The sequence below is a fragment of the Thalassophryne amazonica genome, chromosome 8 (genome assembly GCF_902500255.1).
Source record: "Thalassophryne amazonica chromosome 8, fThaAma1.1, whole genome shotgun sequence".
In the NCBI taxonomy this organism is placed as follows: domain Eukaryota; kingdom Metazoa; phylum Chordata; class Actinopteri; order Batrachoidiformes; family Batrachoididae; genus Thalassophryne; species Thalassophryne amazonica.
The window spans coordinates 17,837,248-17,858,733 of NC_047110.1; the positions used below are offsets into that span (position 1 = coordinate 17,837,248).

The following is a 21,486-nucleotide window of genomic DNA, read 5'->3' on the forward strand; positions in this document are numbered from 1 at the left end:
AGGAGCTCTGTCTAGATACATTTAATTATAATAACTCTGCTAACCACCCCTTCGAATCTGAAAATGATCCTGATACCTTTTTCAGTGAGAATATTGTGAGACAGTGCAAATATTTTACAGAAGAACAATTCAAAAATTATCAAATCAATGATGAAAATTTTTCAATTATACATTTCAACAGCAGAAGTCTTTCTCGTAATCTGTCCACTATTAATGATTGTTTGAAAACATCCAAAAAACGTTTTTCAGTTATTGCAATTTCAGAAACATGGTTAAATGAGGATAATAAAGATCTTGTATATCTTGATGGTTATGAATTGTTCCTGGTTAATAGGCAGACGAGAAGGGGCGGAGGCGTTGCATTGTTTGTAAGGTCAGATTATAACTGTAAACTCATTAACAACATGTCATTTACAGTGGACAACATCATGGAATGTGTTACCATAGAAATGACATCTATAAACTCCAAAAACATAGTTGTTAGTTGCATTTACAGAGCTCCTGGGACAAATATTGACACCTTTGAAGACATTATCTTAGGAATGTACAACAAAATCAACAGAAATAAGCATTTATTTGTCTGTGGAGATTTCAATATAGATTTTTTAAACCCTCACAATCATCCACAAATTACCTCATTTATAAACACCTTGTACTGTTTAGGACTGTTTCCAACCATCATTCATCCTAGCAGAATAACTATGGACTCAACAACTCTCATTGACAATATTTTAACTAACGTTATATCCGGTAATCTTAGTGGGGGACTACTGGTCAGTGATCACTTGCCAGTTTTCTCAATCTTTGCATTGGAGGGTTGTTGTAAGTATCGAAGCAATATCAAATTCATGAGTAGAAAAGTAACACCTGAAACAATTGATAATTTAAGGGAGGATTTATCAAGTCAGAATTGGTCAGATGTTTTTGTTGATGATGTTGACAGGTCATATGATGCTTTCATTTCCATTTTTTCCAGTTTGTATAATAAACACTGTCCATTTGTTGACAAAATATATAGAAATCAATATAGCAACAAACCATGGATAACTAAGGGACTTCAGAGGGCATGTAAAAAGAAAAACGTACTATATAAACAATTCATAAAACTACGAACTAAGGAAGCTGAAAGTAAGTATAAAACATATAAGAATAAGTTAATCAATATCATGAGACTCAGTAAAAAAAACATATAATGAGTTACTTGTCAAAAATAGAAATAACATCAAAAACACATGGAACATATTAAATGAAATAGTAAAAAAGAATAGAGTAACTAGAGATTATTCTTCATTTTTTCAGAGTAACAACTACATCACGATTGATAACGACGAGTCTATTGCTGAACACTTTAATGAATACTTCGTTAATGTGGGTAAAAATCTTGCCAGTAAGATTGACTCATCAACTAATAACTTCTGGGTAAATAATTCAACGTTTAACAAATCTGTTTCAATGTTCATTGGTGGTACTCATGAAAGGGAAATACTTGATCTGGTTCATGGTTCAAAAAGTAAGAAATCGACTGATTTTAATAATTTGGATATGGCTTTATTAAAAAAAGTTATTGATTGTATAGTAAAACCGTTCAATTATATTTGCAATATGTCACTAAGTACTGGTAAATTTCCTTCTCAAATGAAAATAGCCAAAGTAATTCCTCTGTTTAAAACTGGTGACAAACACACATTTTCTAATTATAGACCTATATCACTCCTGCCACAATTTTCCAAAATTTTGGAAAAAATATTTGCTAAAAGATTAAATGATTATTTACTGAAACATAACATCATTTGTGAAGAACAATATGGATTCAGAAGGTCTCGAACTACATCACATGCTTTGATGGACTTTGTGGAAAGTATAGCAACTGCAATTGATAATAAACAATACACAATAGGTGTTTTTTTTATTTACAGAAAGCGTTTGACACAATTAACCATGGAATACTATTAAGTAAACTGCAGAAATATGGAATCAGAGGTCTGGCATATGAATGGATAGCTAGTTATTTACAAGGCAGATTTCAGTATGTTCAATTCAATAATACAAATTCTGAACTCAGGGATGTCACTTGTGGGGTGCCGCAGGGCTCAGTGCTGGGTCCTTTGTTGTTTATAATCTATATAAATGATATAAGTTGGGTGTCGAGTTCACTGAGATGTGTCCTTTTTGCGGATGATACAACTGTGTTCTGTAGCGGTGAAAATCTTGAACAGCTTCTGGACATAGTGGAGAAAGAACTGGAAAAAGTTAAGGTTTGGTTTGACGCTAATAAGTTGTCACTCAACCTTGGGAAAACTAAATGTATTATATTTGGAAATAAACAGGCACCCAAATGTAAAAATTTAACTATAAACAATAAGGAAATTGAGTTAGTAACTGAGAATAAATTTTTAGGTGTTATAATTGATAATAAACTTAGCTGGAAACCACATATAAATTATGTGAAATCAAAATTGTCAAAAACTATAGCCATTTTGTATAAAGCCAAAGACCTACTGCCGCAAGAAGGGTTACTTACTTTATATCATTCTCTGATGGTACCATATATGACATATTGTGTTGAGTCATGGGGAAACACTTACAAATCAAATACCAATCCAATATTCCTTTTGCAAAAACGAGCCATACGAATCATCTGCAATAAACAATATCGTGAACCAACTCATTCTCTATTTGTGTCTTTAAATGTATTAAAATTCATTGATTTGGTCGATTACATTACAATTCAAACTTTATTTCGAGCGAAAAACCAAGCCTTACCGAGACATGTCCAGAGTCTGTTCCAATTGAGGGAATCCAGATATAGTTTAAGAGGTTGTGCAATTTTTATGAAACCACCAGTAAGAACAAATGTAAAGGGTTTTTGTGTGTCTGTGGTTGGGGTGAGGAAATGGAACAAATGTTCAACAGAGGTTAGAATGAGTAGTACCTTAGTGAGATTTAAGAAACTACTCAAAAAGAACATTATGTCTAAGTATCATAAAGAAGCAAATATAATTTGATTTATATGGAATGTTCAATTTATAAGTGGGACTTATTGTATATTTGAATGTGTGGGTATGTATATGCGTATGTAGATATATAGATATGGGTAGGTGTATATGTATATGTATATAAGTGACTGTGTATATGTATGTATATATTTATGTTTGTAAAGTATATACGTATGTATATAGGTATATGTGGCACAGCCCAAGCAGAGGGTCACCCCCAAGAGCCTGGTCTGCTTGAGGTTTCTTCCTTATAGGGAGTTTTTCCTCACCACAGTTGCCTAGTGCTTGCTCTGGTGGTTGGTAAGATTAGTCCTTACTGGCGTAAAGTGCCTTGATTCGACTTTCTTATGATCTGGTACTATATAAATATAATTATAAGTGAATAGTATATTGATGTGTATGTCTGTGTGTCGACATGTAGTAGTGAATTTATATTTATGTAAATATGACTGATTAGAATTGTTGGACTTGTACTAGCAGGGGTGGGCGCTAATAAGCTTTGCTTCAGCCCACACCCTTTCGGACTCACTAGTTTTGTCTGTGTTTGTTTGTGGAATTGTTCATTTTTTTCTATTTGAATATTTTGTGTGCCGAATTAAAAAAACTTTGTCACTTTGTCAGTTATATTATTTTATCTTCGTTTACCTACATTTGCCGTTTTTGTGTTTATTTGTATTTGACATTTAAAATCAACTGTGTGATTAAAGCATGGGAAAGGTCTTGCATAAACAAAGACTGTCTGATGAACTGCATGTAGAATTTGCTACTGCAGTGTACAGCTCAGCTCATTAGACTGAAGTCACTGTCCTCAGAACATTTAGTCTGTCAAATAAAAATTGTCTATTTAAAATGATGGCAAGAGAGCCGGTACTTATTAGTGTTGGGAATTTGACCCGCTGTCCTCCCTCGAGCTCTTGGCAGTTTTATCGAGAGTTAACGAAAAGACTTGAGCAACTAGAGCATATACAGTGGACAGCCTGACAGTCCTTGAGACAGCATGAATTAACAAGAATTAGCAAGTATAATCCTATAATCTGGCACATCTCTTACATTCAGAATGAGTGGGGCAATAGCCTGACCTGAAGACACTGAAGTTTGACATATGCTTTAAATGTAGTTTCACTGACCCACCTACAGATGACCTGAATATCATTAAAAATATTTATGTTTGACTCATAACATAAGGTGACCATGAATTTCAGATGAGCATCACTGATTTTTATGCACTATGTATCAGTGGTATTAAATCTTTTTTTTTTTTTTAAACTTTCACTCTTGATACTCTGTGTGCTTCTTACCCTGTGTGCTGCTATACAATGCTGCTGGGACCTCAATTTCCCTGACGGAGTCTTTCCAAGGGATTAATAAAGTTCTATCTACTCTTTGGGAAGAAATACCTGAAATAACAAACTGATCAACCTCTGCACATGTAACTAGCAAATATGATGTATTTTTTAAAAAAGTACAATTATCTCCCCTTGAAGAGGTTTTACTAGAATTATTTTCCTCCAAGGACATCTTCACATGGCATGCACTAACATTGTGTGAAATTTCAATGAAACCTATAAAGTGGTTCAAAATGAGTTGCATCTTCATATGATGTGCTACATTTGTGTTAATTCCTTCTGTTTCTATACCTGCTTATTCTAAAAGGGTCACAGGGAAGCTGGAGCCTATCCCAGTGGTAACTGCGTGAGAGCCGAGGCACACTCTGGACAGAATGCCAGTCTATCACAGAGTGACATATTAAACACATTCACAACTATGGTCAATTTAAAGTGTCCAATTTACCAAACCTTGAATGTCTTTATAAGAAAGCAGAAGCTGGAGCACCTGGAGGGAACCCACACAAATATGCAAACTTCACACATAAAGAACCAGGTGGGAAGTGAACCCAGGATCTTCTCCATGTGAGGTAACAGTGGTAACCACCAAGTCACAGTGCCACCTGCCATTCTATTAAGTTTTATTGAAATCCACCATTTGGTTTAAGAAGAGTTGGGCTTACAAGGGCAACATCATGTGACGTATTATTCAAACACAAAAGTCCAATTATCTCCCCTTTAAGATGACTGGCAATGTTATGCTTCATGTACATCCTTACATGGTGTACTACCACTCTGTGACGCATCACTGAAATCTATCAAACAGTTTCAGAAGAGCTGTGCTTGCAAGAGTTATGAGCAAACAAATGCACTGATGGACAGACAGACAAGGGTGACCTTTACTCTATATACCCAAACAACACTGCACCAATTTTTGTTTGCAGGGGTATAAATATTTTTCATTCACTGGTGCTGCATCGCCAATCTCATAAAATTATGTTGGCTAATGCCCAATAATCTCCAAAGCAGACCCAAATAATTTTTAGTATAATGTGAATTTGTAACTATCACAATGTTGTATTAGTATACTAATGATATGTGGTAAACTAACAAAAAAATGTAGCAGTAATTCAATACCATTTGCAGGTTTCTCTGGTGATTCTTCTACAACACACTCCTCAGTTGGCATCGATCTCCTGGTAGAGAATGACCAAAACAGTTGGTGTTTATTGTAAATTATATGAAAGACTAACTGCAGGTGTAAACAGCACAACTAAATATAAGTAAACTCACTATGTTAAACATACCTTCCCATTTTCTGAAGGTGTAGGAAACGATTGGACACTTGTTTGTGGAGAGGAGTATCACTCACTTTCTTTGTAAGGAGTTTGTGTCCCTCTGGAAGGGGGGGAAGCTTAACTTGGTTAAATGGATAAATTGCTTAAAACTTTCTATTTGTAAAATACATCTAAATATACAAATATGGCATGCTTTATAAATATTTAATACATTAATTTTAGAATTTTGAATGTGATTTTATTTTCCACAGTGTAAAAAAAATGTATTTACTGCTTTTACCTGCGTTCCCCTGAGATCGTTTGCGTTTCACTCCCTCCACAGCAGACACAGACTGGCTCCTTGGCAGCTTGGCTTTCTTTGAAGGAGAAACTATTTCTTGATTGAACAGATTTCTTCTCACCTTGGTCACCTCTGAGAACCATCAGAACAGGGCCCGTATTAAACATGATAATGTACACACACTACTTCTACAGTTTATAGAACAAAAACTCAATGTTTGGGTTCTATATTAAAAGTTAAAGCTACAGAGCAAATTTTACATTGCAATAGGCAAAAGCAGTGAAAGTAACAGGTGTTAATGGAAGCAACATTCCCAAAGCTGTTGATCTGGGACACGGCAACTTCCAGCGAGGTATACAAGAAGTTCGACCTTCTGCTCTCCACGTGAGAGATGGGAAAAGGACTGAACGCTGAGTGACATGCTCTCATATACCGCTGCTGACGTCACCCAGGTCACGCCCGCTAACATGACTTTGTTGGTATAAGACTTGACCTTTGCGCATGTGTGCATGGAATAATCCAGGTGCTAAAGCACCGCCCTCTGGCAGTCAGGATGAATGAAATAGAACTATGTGTGTGTTTTGAAAGCTACGAAACTGTCCGCAGAGTATAGTAGCTGTAATAAGGTGTGTTTTGCAGCATCATGAGTCATGAAAGCTTGTGAGGGGTTGCATCAGTACTATGTAGCACCAAAACTACAGGTGTGGCTCCTTGGCTACATGAGTGTCCCAAAGCTATGGCAGTACCACAGGGCACAGAGTGCCAACACCTCTTGATATGGTCCATATGACTATGCTGAAAATGCTGAAAATTTCATCTCATCCATGTGACAAAACTGTCAACCGTGAGTAGTGCACTCTGAGGCTTGATTGATTACTATGATTTAATATGACTAAGGTTGTCAAACTGGGAGTTTGACAACCTTAGTCAACAACTCCCATGCTTGGTTTTGACTGCATGTCTCAAGAAGTTAGATGAGAATAGCACAGACCTTGTGTTTGTTTCTGAGATTGTGGCTCTGCAGATGGTCTTTCCACTGCAACAGCGACCTTTGTCTTGGACTATTACAAAAAAAGAAGAAAGAAAACCCCACACAGACAAAACCTGAATATTAAATGAGACAACATTTACAGACATAATTTTATGAACATTTTAACATGGTAAATGGACTGCATTTATGTAGCGCTTTTCCATCTGCATCACAAGCTCAAACCGCTTTACACATCAATGCCTCACATTCACCTCGATGTGAGGCTGCTGCCATGCAAGGCGCTCACTACACACTGGGAGCAACTAGGGGATTAAAGACCTTGCCCCAGGGCCCCTAGTGATTTTCTGGTCAGGCTGGGATTTGAACCGAGGATACTCTGGTCTCAAGCCCAATGCTTTAACCACTAGACCATCACCTTCCACATGGAGTTCTAACACAAAACAAGCCAGTCAACATTTGTTGGAGTTTAGACAATGTAAAGTGTCTCAAAGGCGAATTAATCTGTAGGACTCAAATGTTTTGAGGAATATGTTTAATTCACACAAAAAGTGCAAGGAGCTACAAATAACATTATGAAGTTGAACAAATGAACAATTAAATAGATCCAGCCAACACAGCTCCAGTCTACACTCTGCTACCTTCTTCTATGCCAGTCTGTGGGACAGCAGCCTTCAGCATCGACAGGCTGAACTTGTGGCATATCAAGTAGTGCTTTGCGTGGGACATTGCTACAAGCCAGAAAGCAGCGATTCATATTTTAAAAGACTGGTCCGCAAAAATGCTGAATATCGACCCCTAGTTAAAACACTTATTATGTAACTATTGTGCTGATTCTGCTTTCAAGAAAATGATTTGCAATTGTTTATTATTTTTGGTCATCTTACGGCTCTTGTGGTCTTTTTAGGCATCTCTATTTGGCGAAGACTCTGCGATGACTCAATCATACTACGATGACGAGTCAACACCTCACTCCTAAAAAAGGCAAAAACACAAATTGCAAAATCTCAGAAATGTATGTATTATTGTTGGGGCAGTTGCATGACTGACAATCAAATTAAAAGACAATTATTCCATTCCAATAATAAAACAATAAAAGCAACAATTCCACTTAAAATAACTTCAACCATTTATAATTATGTTCCCCTACCAATGGTAATGTTTCTAAAGCCAAACTCACCTTTTCTTATTGGCTGAGCGATTTCTGAGGTGCTGCAGGCAGTGCCCACTATCCAGTGTCAGACTGTGGGTGGACAGGGGCGGTGTGGACACTGAAGGAGAAACACTGTCCTTTGCAATGGACTCATCACTGAAGAAATCAGCAGGCAGAAGAGCCAGCAGTGCCTCAGGAAGCTGGGTGCCCAGACTGTGGTAGACATCTGCAAGCACCTTAGGAATGGCTGTGAGAAACCTGCCATTACACAAAACAGCACAAAGTTCAATTATAAATCCTAGAGCTGAGAAATACGAGGATTTCCTTTCCTTTTTTTTTTTTTTTTTTTTTTTTTTTTTTAAGTTGACAACGGAACATGAGGACACAGCAAGTATTAGAACAGAGAGCAGGTGAACAACAGCCTCCTGAATTATTACTTGGGATAAACAGGAGTGTGTTATTCAGGAAGGCAAAACAATATCAAAACAGTGCTCATCTTGCCCTCGTTACCATCACCAAGGTGCTTTTAAGCAAGGTGCACCTTGTATGGTCACTCCTCACATCACTATGTATGTCTGTGTACTTTGCGCATTGGAAAAAATCTATAGAAAAGCAATCCAGCAGCAATAATTTTAAAGTCCCTTTTGTTACAACTTGACTACAAATCAATCCCACCTTATTACTGTCAGCATGCACAATTATTAAAGGAAAAATAATGACAAAAGCACCACAAGACCTCTCCATGCAAACTATGAAAATGACTGCTGTACTCACCCTGGGAGGATTTCCTCTTGAAGGAACCTTGTTAGGCAAACTGGGTCTTTGGTGAGGGAAATAATCCGGAGCATTTCTGCAACCTGAGCAACAGGACAAATTTACGTACGTAGTGTAAATATATCTTTTGGTTCTCTTTTGAGTTTTTATGGTTGAGGTCTGGACCTCACATCAACAGTACACAAATAACCGATGGCTGCAAAATGTTTCAAGCAAAAAGAAAATAATTGTTCGAACTGTAAATTCAACAGAGCACCCAGTGTACAGTTCACGTAAAAAGGTCCACAGTGATTGTTACCTTCGCCAACAAAGTCGGGCAGAGGTTATGTTTTCACCCCTGTTTGTTTGTCTGCTTGTGAACAGCCTGTAACCCACAATTTTTCATATACAGTATCATCAAATTTTTACAGAGGATTCATATCCTGATTGGCAAGAACTGGTTCAGTTTTCAAGGTCATAGATAAAAGTCAGGAAAATCCCTACCGAATTTTCACCAATTCATAACTCAAAAATCTAATTTCTTTCATATTTGAGAGGGGTATTTAGGATGGTATTCTTTATTGACTGACAAAATTTGATCCGGATCTAATACAGATTTTGTGGCCATTTAAATTTAACATTGAAAACCCCATTTAATGTATATTTGACATTATATCTTAATCAAACATACCCCAATGACTTTCATATTTGAAAGCGAGGTGCAGACTGGCACTCACTATCGCGTGACAAAGTTTGATCCTGATATGATTTGGACTGTGGACATCCGAATTTAATATTGAAAAGCCCATTTGGGGTACAATTTTACATTATATCTCAATCAAAATATATATACATATAGGGGGTCCGGGGCCAAACCCAGATCATGCATTAGGTCAGTTCTCCATTTTTTAAAGTTTATTTTACTTCTCATGATTTTGACAAAGACTACAATTATTGACTGATACTGTTCAGATTGCAATTTAATACAACAATTAAGTATTTTATATTAAAATATTATGTAAAACACTGAACACCTTGTTATCTTTGTTCTCCTCATTCGCTAATTGACACCCCCCCCCCCCCCCCCAAAAAAAAAAAACAGCAGTCAGACCCATGGCTTAAAATTTGTATCTGATCCAAACTGTGGCATTTGTGATCCATGACAGCCCTACAAGCTGCTCCTTAATGTTTTTTTTTTTATTTTTAGCAAATAACGTAAACCCCTTGGCCCCACTCTGGCTACAGGCCCGTGCACTACCTGTTAACAAGAGGAAAACAATGATGAAACAGGCCAACGAGAAAAATCCATATTTATGTGGCAAGTGCTACCTAATTGGCTGTTAGGAACATATCATACCACAGCTGGTAGAAATACATTTAGTGTTATCTGAAGCAAAGCAAAGCATAAATAAGCTTTTGAATCACATGCCACGGCACAGGTGCTGAGCTAGCAGCAAGCACTGATAAAATGGGGGCTATATGTCCGTCAACATAGCATTATGTAAATCCAAACATGATCAATTAGAAACTGCCTCAATTAGGCCTGATACTGACTAGAACGGATGGGACATCCCTACAGTAAGATGCAGAGGACATGGTGAAATGGAGAAAGATGATCTCCTGTGGTGATCACGAATGTGAACAGCCACAAGAAGTAGAAGAAGACTTGAACTGCATCAAAATGTTTCTGTTAGTCAGCATGTTACCTCTTCTGCCATCTGTTCACCATCCAGTGAGCCTGACTGTTCAGAGGAAAAATGTCTGCATAACTCCAATCTCAACAGCGACTGCAGCTGACACCTGGAACAGACACAAAAATCAGTGTTCATTATAACATTTACAACTTGTCAAGGATGGTCATGTGTTCTTCAGCAGTGGTCAAGGCATGGGCAATGTTGCCAAAAATTAACATCACACTATTTTTCATTTTTTTGGATAGTGGCAAAGTACATCATGGACACCATACACACTAACACATGTACGCTTATTTGGTGACTTGGATTTAATTAATCAGATACTGATCAATTAAAAAAATAACTTGATCACGCATTTCTGCTCAAGAAGGTTTGTTTCTGCTGCCATCCACACAGTTACTGCTGCACTGCTTCCTGAATTCCAGTGTTCTAAGAACACAATATCCCCTACTGGCTAATGCTGCTTTGCTACAATTGCTTGGTACATTCTGATAACATTTGAAAGTATCTGATAACATTTGTTCTATTTCATTCCTACTGACCGCCAGAGGGTGGTGCTTTAGCACCTGGATAACTACATGTGCGCAAGCACAGAGAGGTCGAGAATATAAACCAACAAAGTCACACCATTGGATATGACCTGGGTGACATCACTGGTTCTCTTTATATGCCAGACACACCCAGCGCTCGCTTCTTTTCTACATTCTCGCATTCTGAAGAGGTTGAGAACGCATTTAGCTACGACTGCCGCTCTCACTTGTAGCCTCGCAACCCACTTTTGGTTAGAGCTACGTGCACTGCACACATTCTCCAGAGGCTGCAAGACACGGCTTCACCGTTTTGTATTCTTGGATTCGCCTGTTGTGAGTACACCTTCCAGCTGCCCTGCTGGGTATTTTCCTCTGTGGACAGTTGAAGTCATTAGCTGCTAGCCGCTAACCCTTTAGCTGTGTTGTTTCGACGAAAGCTGGCTACCTGTTTAGTTGTGTCGCTAACCCCGCTAACTACGTGGTAGTGTGTGTATCAGAACCAGTATAGTGTACTGTGTTGAGCTTGCCGTGAGTGGTTTCCACTCCTTGAAGTACTTTCGTCTGCGCTGCCACCATTTTGCTAAGTTCAACAGCTCCGCTAGCAGCTACTGTTGTCATTGCTTTAAGTGACTTAGCACTTGGGCTGTGAGTATTTCAGCGGTGTGCATCATGTTATTACTGTGGCTGTGAGTGATTCACGCTCCGTGCCTCGTGTTAAGACTGTGGCTGTGAGCGATTCACGCGCCGTGCCTCGTGTTACGGCTGTGGCTGTGAGCGATTCACGCGCCGTGCCTCGTGTTACGGCTGTGGCTGTGAGCGATTCACGCGCCGTGCCTCGTGTTACGGCTGTGGCTGTGAGCGATTCACGCGCCGTGCCTCGTGTTACGGCTGTGGCTGTGAGCGATTCACGCGCCGTGCCTCGTGTTACGGCTGTGGCTGTGAGCGATTCACGCGCCGTGCCTCGTGTTACGGCTGTGACTGCGAGAGATTCACGCGCCGTGCCTCGTGTTACGGCTGTGACTGCAAGCGATTCACGCTCCGTGCCTCGTGCTACGGCTGACTGCGAGCGATTCACGCTCCGTGCCTCGTGTTACAGCTGTGGCTGCGAGCGATTCACGCGCCGTGCCTCGTGTTACGGCTGTGGCTGCGAGCGATTCACGCGCCGTGCCTCGTGTTACGGCTGTGGCTGCGAGCGATTCATGCGCCGTGCCTCGTGCTACGGCTGTGACTGCAAGCGATTCACGCTCCGTGCCTCGTGCTATGGCTGTGACTGCAAGCGATTCACGCTCCGTGCCTCGTGCTATGGCTGTGACTGCGAGCGATTCACGCACCGTGCCTCGTGCTACGGCTGTGACTGCGAGCGATTCACGCTCCGTGCCTCGTGCTACGGCTGTGACTGCGAGCGATTCACGCTCCGTGCCTCGTGCTACGGCTGTGACTGCGAGCGATTCACGCTCCGTGCCTCGTGCTACGGCTGTGACTGCGAGCGATTCACGCTCCGTGCCTCGTGCTACGGCTGTGACTGCGAGTGATTCACGCTCCGTGCCTTGTGTTAGCATTATGCTGTGAGTGATTCACACTCCGTGTCTTGTGTTACGACTGTGGTTGTGAGCGATTCACGCTCTGTGCCTTGTGTTACTATTTACATTGTCTTTCTATCTGTAACCGTCAGGGCTTGTGTTAGCCATCTGCACGCAGTTCACAATGTTGTCAGGGCCTTTGTTGCATGGCTGTAATACCTGTTTGGCTCCACTGAGCCCAGGTGATGGACATATGCTTTGCCCCTCATGTCTTGGAATCGGACACCTGAGGGAAGCCCTGACTGGCGATGCCTGCCTTAATTGTGCCAGTATGCCACTGGCAGAGAGGTCTGCTAGACTTGCAGCATTGGAAAGTGGGATGCCTAGTGGGACTTTGGACTCCAGCCCCAACGCCCACATGCAGGGACCCCTTCTGTTAAGAAGGTTATTCATGACCATGCTTTGGCTGAAAAGGTTGAAACATTAACGTCTGAGTTTGCTCAGATTAAGTCCTTGTTTCTGAATCTACAGCCTAGGGATACCGTAACAGTTCCTGTTGTCCCTAATGAGGCTGATCAGACCGATGTAGCTACTCAGCAGGAAGAAGATGGCATGTCTATTTCTGCGACTGATTCCTTGGACATGACAAGTGATACAAACTGTATGGAGGATCAGGATGAGAGGGGTCTCTCCCCAAGCCATTCATTAGTGGGCTCTCACACCTCTGAGGCAGAGTCCCTGTCGCAAACTGGACCTGGACTATCTTTTGTCAAGCAAGCTGTTGAGTTGGCTTTATCCAGGCTTGGGGTCAACAATCCCCCCGCGGAAACCACCTCTTCAAATGCCCTTTTCAAAGTCACTCAGAAACTTGAGTTCAATGTTCCAGTTTCGCAACCATATATTGAGGAGCTCCAACGATGTTGGGCAGACCCCAAATCATCAACCCATCTATCGCAGGACTGCAGAACCCTTAGCTCTATGTGTGATTCGGCTCAGTATGGTCTGAACCGTATGCCCACCGTTGACACCATTATTGCAAACCTGGTTGTGGCTCTGGCTGATGCTGCTCGGCCGGATGCCCGCTGCCCACTACCTCAGTGTAGGGTCACTGATGACCTCCTCACCAAAAGCTATGACATAGCTGCTCGCACTGGTCGCCTAGGCCAGGGGTGCTCAAGTTCGGTCCTCGAGAGCTACCTTCCCGATACTCTTAGTTGTCTCCCTGCTCCAACACACCTGAATCCAATGAAAGACTCGTTAGCAGGCTTTTACTGAGCCTTTCATTGGATTCAGGTGTGTTGGAGCAGGGAGACAACTAAGAGTATCAGGAAGGTAGCTCTAGAGGACCGAACTTGAGCACCCCTGGCCTAGGCAACTCACTGTCCCATTTAGCCCTTGCCCCCTCAAAGTCTTTGAGGGAGGCAGAGGTTGATGATGCTACTCAAAGTCTTGGTGATGCCTCACTCCAAACTTTTGCTTATATGTCCAGAGAGCTTGGCAGACTGATGTCAACCCTTACCATCACTAGATGTCAGGTGTGGCTTACGCAGTCCCCCCTGTCCAAATCCTGCAGAGGTACACTCCATTCACTGCCGGTTCTTCCAGGCCAAGTATTTGGACCTACGGCCAAACAAACTTTGGAGCGTGCTGTTGAAGCTCGTGAATCTCGGCGACAGTTTGTTGACCTACACCGGTCTTCCAGGCCTCAGCCAGTCAGACGTGCTACAGCTTTTCACTCTACATCCAAGCTCCCGCCTACTCCCAGAGCTGCACATGCCTTCGCAGTTGAGGGCCAGCTCTCCCAGCGGCCTGCCTTTCGGGAGCCTACAGGCAGACCCCTGAGAACTGAACGGTTTCACAGAGCTTCCAGTAATCGCGCCCAGAGGTCCTCAGGGATGCGAGGCAGAGGTGGTCGGGTCTGACTGCCAACATTTGACCCCCAGCCATTTTTCACTAAATCATCTCAGGCACTGGGAGACTTAAGTTCAAGACCCAAGGGTGATTTCAACCTTGTTCGAGGGTTACAGAATTTAGTTCGGATGTCGTCCTCCAAAGTTCAATGGGGTGAAAATGACCGTTGTTTCCGACCCAGTGCAGTCTGCTGCCCAACAACAGGAGATTTTGGAACTCCTGCAGAAGGAGGTCATAGAGCCAGTTCACAGTTCAGAGCAGTTCAGGGGGTTCTATTCAATTTACTTCCTTGTTTCAAAGGATGGCGGCTTTTGTCGTATCCTCGATCTCCGACGTCTGAATCATTATCTCAAGGTGCTGCAGTTTCACATGCTTTGCACAGTAGACGTCCTACAAGCTATCAATTCAATTTTTTTTTTTATATAGCGCCAAATCACAACAAACAGTTGCCCCAAGGCGCTTTATATTGTAAGGCAAGGCCATACAATAATGATGTAAAACCCCAACGGTCAAAACGACCCCCTGTGAGCAAGCACTTGGCTACAGTGGGAAGGAAAAACTCCCTTTTAACAGGAAGAAACCTCCAGCAGAACCAGGCTCAGGGAGGGGCAGTCTTCTGCTGGGACTGGTTGGGGCTGAGGGAGAGAACCAGGAAAAAGATATGCTGTGGAGGGGAGCAGAGATCGATCACTAATGATTAAATGCAGAGTGGTGCATACAGAGCAAAAAGAGAAAGAAACAGTGCATCATGGGAACCCCCCAGCAGTCTACGTCTATAGCAGCATAACTAAGGGATGGTTCAGGGTCACCTGATCCAGCCCTAACTATAAGCTTTAGCAAAAGGAAAGTTTTAAGCCTAATCTTAAAAGTAGAGAGGGTGTCTGTCTCCCTGATCTGAATTGGGAGCTGGTTCCACAGGAGAGGAGCCTGAAAGCTGAAGGCTCTGCCTCCCATTCTACTCTTACAAACCCTAGGAACTACAAGTAAGCCTGCAGTCTGAGAGCGAAGCGCTCTATTGGGGTGATATGGTACTACGAGGTCCCTAAGATAAGATGGGACCTGATTATTCAAAACCTTATAAGTAAGAAGAAGAATTTTAAATTCTATTCTAGAATTAACAGGAAGCCAATGAAGAGAAGCCAATATGGGTGAGATATGCTCTCTCCTTCTAGTCCCCGTCAGCACTCTAGCTGCAGCATTTTGAATTAACTGAAGGCTTTTTAGGGAACTTTTAGGACAACCTGATAATAATGAATTACAATAGTCCAGCCTAGAGGAAATAAATGCATGAATTAGTTTTTCAGCATCACTCTGAGACAAGACCGTTCTGATTTTAGAGATATTGCGTAAATGCAAAAAAGCAGTCCTACATATTTGTTTAATATGCGCTTTGAATGACATATCCTGATCAAAAATGACTCCAAGATTTCTCACAGTATTACTAGAGGTCAGGGTAATGCCATCCAGAGTAAGGATCTGGTTAGACACCATGTTTCTAAGATTTGTGGGGCCAAGTACAATAACTTCAGTTTTATCTGAGTTTAAAAGCAGGAAATTAGAGGTCATCCATGTCTTTATGTCTGTAAGACAATCCTGCAGTTTAGCTAATTGGTGTGTGTCCTCTGGCTTCATGGATAGATAAAGCTGGGTATCATCTGCGTAACAATGAAAATTTAAGCAATACCGTCTAATAATACTGCCTAAGGGAAGCATATATAAAGTGAATAAAATTGGTCCTAGCACAGAACCTTGTGGAACTCCATAATTAACTTTAGTCTGTGAAGAAGATTCCCCATTTACATGAACAAATTGTAATCTATTAGACAAATATGATTCAAACCACCGCAGCGCAGTGCCTTTAATACCTATGGCATGCTCTAATCTCTGTAATAAAATTTTATGGTCAACAGTATCAAAAGCAGCACTGAGGTCTAACAGAACAAGCACAGAGATGAGTCCACTGTCCGAGGCCATAAGAAGATCATTTGTAACCTTCACTAATGCTGTTTCTGTACTATGATGAATTCTAAAACCTGACTGAAACTCTTCAAATAGACCATTCCTCTGCAGATGATCAGTTAGCTGTTTTACAACTACCCTTTCAAGAATTTTTGAGAGAAAAGGAAGGTTGGAGATTGGCCTATAATTAGCTAAGATAGCTGGGTCAAGTGATGGCTTTTTAAGTAATGGTTTAATTACTGCCACCTTAAAAGCCTGTGGTACATAGCCAACTAACAAAGATAGATTGATCATATTTAAGATCGAAGCATTAAATAATGGTAGGGCTTCCTTGAGCAGCCTGGTAGGAATGGGGTCTAATAAACATGTTGATGGTTTGGATGAAGTAACTAATGAAAATAACTCAAGACAGAACAATCGGAGAGAAAGAGTCTAACCAAATACCGGCATCACTGAAAGCAGCCAAAGATAACGATACGTCTTTGGGATGGTTATGAGTAATTTTTTCTCTAATAGTTAAAATTTTGTTAGCAAAGAAAGTCATGAACTCATTACTAGTTAAAGATAATGGAATACTCAGCTCAATAGAGCTCTGACTCTTTGTCAGCCTGGCTACAGCGCTGAAAAGAAACCTGGGGTTGTTCTTATTTTCTTCAATTAGTGATGAGTAGAAAGATGTCCTAGCTTTACGGAGGGCTTTTTTATAGAGCAACAGACTCTTTTTCCAGGCTAAGTGAAGATCTTCTAAATTAGTGAGATGCCATTTCCTCTCCTCTCACACCAGGAGACTGGTTCACAACTGTCGACTTAAAGGACGACTATTTCCTTGTGCCAGTGGCGCCTCGTCACAGGCAGTTTCTCCGCTTTGCTTTCGAGGGTCAGGCATACCAGTTCAGGGTGCTTCCTTTCGGCCTCTCTCTCGCCCCTCATACATTTACCAGATGTATGGCTGCAGCACTAGCCCCACTGCACGTCTCGGATTAAGAATCCTACCCTACTTAGACGATTGGCTTGTCTATGCTCCGACTCAGAAGCAGGCGCACAACGACACAGCTCTTCTACTGAACCATGTCTCTCAGTTAGGATTCACAGTGAATTTTGCAAAGAGTTCTCTTGTTCCCAGTCAACAAACAACCTTCATTGGCATTGCCATCAATTCCCTAACTATGACTGCATCGCCATGGACAATGTAATTCGTCTCGTCTCACACATTCAACGGGCTGTGACACTGTCTTTTGGTTTGCTGCTCCGGTTGATGGGCAAAAACTGACTGCAATATCGCTAGTGGTACCTTTGGGACTTCTGTTCTTACGTCGCCTACAGATCTGGATCAACAACCTAGGCCTCAACTCAAAGATGCATCAGCACAGGCTTATACGACTCTCCAACCAGTGCCTTCTGCACCTCAGACCCTGGGGGAACATAGACTTCATCTGCAAGGGTGTCCCTCAAGGCTGTTGAAGCGGTACATTAGTACCTTCGCCCACTATTACAGACTGAATGTGGCCGCTCCTCCTGCAGTGACTTCGGCAGTGTTGTCAGCCTCCACTCCCCAGTGCTGATGCTAGGTGAGTGTGACTGTGAGACCTTGTTGGTATCAAGTCATCCAGGTGCTAAAGCACCGCTCTCTGGCGGTCAGTAGGAATGAAATAGAACGAGAGCTATGAATGAATGTATGAATTCCAGATGACCGCCAGAGTTGCTTTGTCACTCAGAGTCCTGCAAGTTCATTCAGAAAAGAAGCCAGCGCTGGGTGCGTCTGGCATATAAAGACAACCAGTGACATCACCCAGGTCACATCCAATGGTGTGACTGTTGGTATATGGGCATTTTCACAATATTGTAGAGCATTCAGTCCCAAAGAGGTCAAAAATTGATGTCTTCAATTTTCTGTTTTTAGTAATTAGTTTATACAAGTATCTCATATCTCTAACCTTTATGGTTGCAGAAACTTTTTAAATTTTGTCTGTAACTTTATTTTCTCTCAAGTTCTGGACTTTCAAAGTATACATGTCCAAAAGGTTAAAAATACAAGAAAATTACCACTGTCAGTAATAGCCATATTTCCAAGTTAAAATAAGTTCAAGTTTCTTAGTAAAACTTAACTAGATTATTTATATCATTTACTGGATGATTAATGTTGATGTAGAAGCTGAAATTTTCACTAAAAATTTGAGTCTTGGTGAAATATTCTCCTCTGGAGCCAAAATTGTCTACCCATAAGGGACAAATATGAGAGCTAAATGTTATTCTTTTGTATGAATAACAACAAATTATGTTATTATAAGTATTAATTCATAGTTTCAAGAAAATATTAATACATGGCCCAAAGTGATAACTCTTGTACTGTATTACAGCAATTTGTGCATCTTTTCTTGGAGTTCAGATAATTATATTGTTAATAGGCTGCAAAAAATTAAAACAATGTCAAGACTGTCAGAAATAGCTCAAAAGTATATAATGTCACAAGTGTCTTGATATATTAGAGAAATAAATCAATAAAATCAGGAAAGATTAATGTTACAGGATACTTTAAGATTTGTAACAAATGGTTTCGAAGTGGACAAAATATTTCTTGTGGGTCTTCCTTGTGGGTCTTATTCAAAATTAACAGCCAATAATTTTCGAAGTGCATAATATGTATATTATGAAGTGAGTGGATATTTTTATTTCCTTGCCTTAGCAGAAATATTTACAGTGCTAACATACCGAGGACTTAAACCTGTATTTCGGAGTGGACGCTTTTGGACGGAATGATGTTCACATGCTTCTCAATACCAAGTTTCAGAAGATAGTTCAGATATATTTTGCCCTAAGGTGACAAACATAGATGCACTTTATTAAAAGTGTATCTGATTCACAAAGATATATTTCTTGTTAGAACAACAGATTGAAAAGTCGGAGTGGACATTTTGGATGGAAACTTAATCATGCAGATTCAATTCTACCCTGTACAGAAAAAATCGTGGATATAGCCACTATTGCATCATTTAGTAAAAGTACATATTCTAATGTATTTTACCAGTGAATATTTTTGTGGTGAATATTCTGCCTTGGAAATTATTCAACTTGGAAAACTGATTTTTTCAAATTTGAAAGTCATTTCTGTCCAAAATTCAACTGCTTGATATATTTTCAAGATAAACAAATATATATATATATATTTTTAACAGGTACTTCATTCTATCATGTATTTATTCATATATGACATTTTACCTAATATGTTTAGATACTGGAAATATAAGGCCAATTTCGGTGCAACCCCAGCGCTCTACGATACCGTGAAAATGCCCATATATTCTCGACCTCTCTGTGTTTGCGCACATGTAGTTATCCAGGTGCTACAACCCCTGGCAAAAATTATGGAATCATCGGCCTCAGAGGATGTTCATTCAGTTGTTTAATTTTGTAGAAAAAAAGCAGATCACAGACATGACATAAAATTAAGTCATTTCAAATGGCAACTTTCTGGCTTTAAGAAACACTATAAGAAATCAAGAAAAAAAAATTGTGGCAGTCAGTAACGATTACTTTTTTAGACCAAGCAGAGGGAAAAAAAAAAAGACAAATGGACTCACTCAATTCTGAGGAATAAATTATGGAATCACCCTGTAAATTTTCATCCCCAAAACTAACACCTGCATCAAATCAGATCTGCTCGTTAGTCTGCATCTAAAAAGGAGTGATAACACCTTGGAGAGCTGTTGCACCAAGTGGACTGACGTGAATCATGGCTCCAACACAAGAGATGTCAATTGAAACAAAGGAGAGGAATATCAAACTCTTAAAAGAGGGTAAATCATCACGCAATGTTGCAAAAAATGTTGGTTGTTCACAGTCAGCTGTGTCTAAACTCTGGACCAAATACAAACAATGTGGGAAGGTTGTTAAAGGCAAACATACTGGTAGACCAAGGAAGACATCAAAGCGTCAAGACAGAAAACTTAAAGCAATATGACTCAAAAATCAAAAATGCACAACAAAACAAATGCGGAATGAATGGGAGGAAACTGGAGTCAACGTCTGTGACCGAACTGTAAGAAACCGCCTAAAGGAAATGGGATTTACATACAGAAAAGCTAAACGAAAGCCATCATTAACACCTAAACAGAAAAAAACAAGGTTACAATGGGCTAAGGAAAAGCAATCGTGGACTGTGGATGACTGGATGAAAGTCATATTCAGTGATGAATCTCGAATCTGCATTGGGCAAGGTGATGATGCTGGAACTTTTGTTTGGTGCCTCTCCAATGAGATTTATAAAGATGACTGCCTGAAGAGAACATGTAAATTTCCACAGTCATTGATGATATGGGGCTGCATGTCAGGTAAAGGCACTGGGGAGATGGCTGTCATTACATCATCAATAAATGCACAAGTTTACGTTGATATTTTGGACACTTTTCTTATCCCATCAATTGAAAGGATGTTTGGGGATGATGAAATCATTTTTCAAGATGATAATGCATCTTGCCATAGAGGAAAAACTGTGAAAACATTCCTTGCAAAAAGACACATAGGGTCAATGTCATGGCCTGCAAATAGTCCAGATCTTAATCCAATTGAAAATCTTTGGTGGAAGTTGAAGAAAATGGTCCATGACAAGGCTCCAACCTGCAAAGCTGATCTGGCAACAGCAATCAGAGAAAGTTGGAGCCAGATTGATGAAGAGTACTGTTTGTCACTCATTAAGTCCATGCCTCAGAGACTGCAAGCTGTTATAAAAGCCAGAGGTGGTGCAACAAAATACTAGTGATGTGTTGGAGAGTTCTTTTGTTTTTCATGATTCCATAATTTTTTCATCAGAATTGAGTGATTACATATTTTTTTCCCTCTGCTTGGTCTAAAAAAGTAACCATTACTGACTGCCACAATTTTTTTTCCCTGATTTCTTATAGTGTTTCTTAAAGCCGGAAAGTTGTCATTTGAAATGACTTTAGTTTTGTGTCATGTCTGTGATCTGTTTTTTTTTTCTACAAAATTAAACAACTGAATGAACATCCTCTGAGGCCGGTGATTCCATAATTTTTGCCAGGGGTTGTAAAGCACCGCCCTCTGGCGATCATCCGGAATTCATAG

The 21,486-nt window shown here is 40.5% G+C and overlaps 1 protein-coding gene across 1 annotated transcript in view; it reads right to left on the bottom strand.

Annotated features, from left to right (window-relative positions):
• Positions 1 to 21,486, bottom strand: part of ticrr (TopBP1-interacting, checkpoint, and replication regulator) — a 78,673-nt gene that overhangs the window by 21,568 nt on the left and 35,619 nt on the right. Inside the window, 8 exon segments of the mRNA XM_034175799.1 lie at positions 5,459 to 5,517; positions 5,629 to 5,719; positions 5,900 to 6,031; positions 6,891 to 6,960; positions 7,775 to 7,862; positions 8,068 to 8,298; positions 8,815 to 8,897; positions 10,500 to 10,593. Coding sequence (XP_034031690.1) covers positions 5,459 to 5,517; positions 5,629 to 5,719; positions 5,900 to 6,031; positions 6,891 to 6,960; positions 7,775 to 7,862; positions 8,068 to 8,298; positions 8,815 to 8,897; positions 10,500 to 10,593 — 848 coding nt within the window.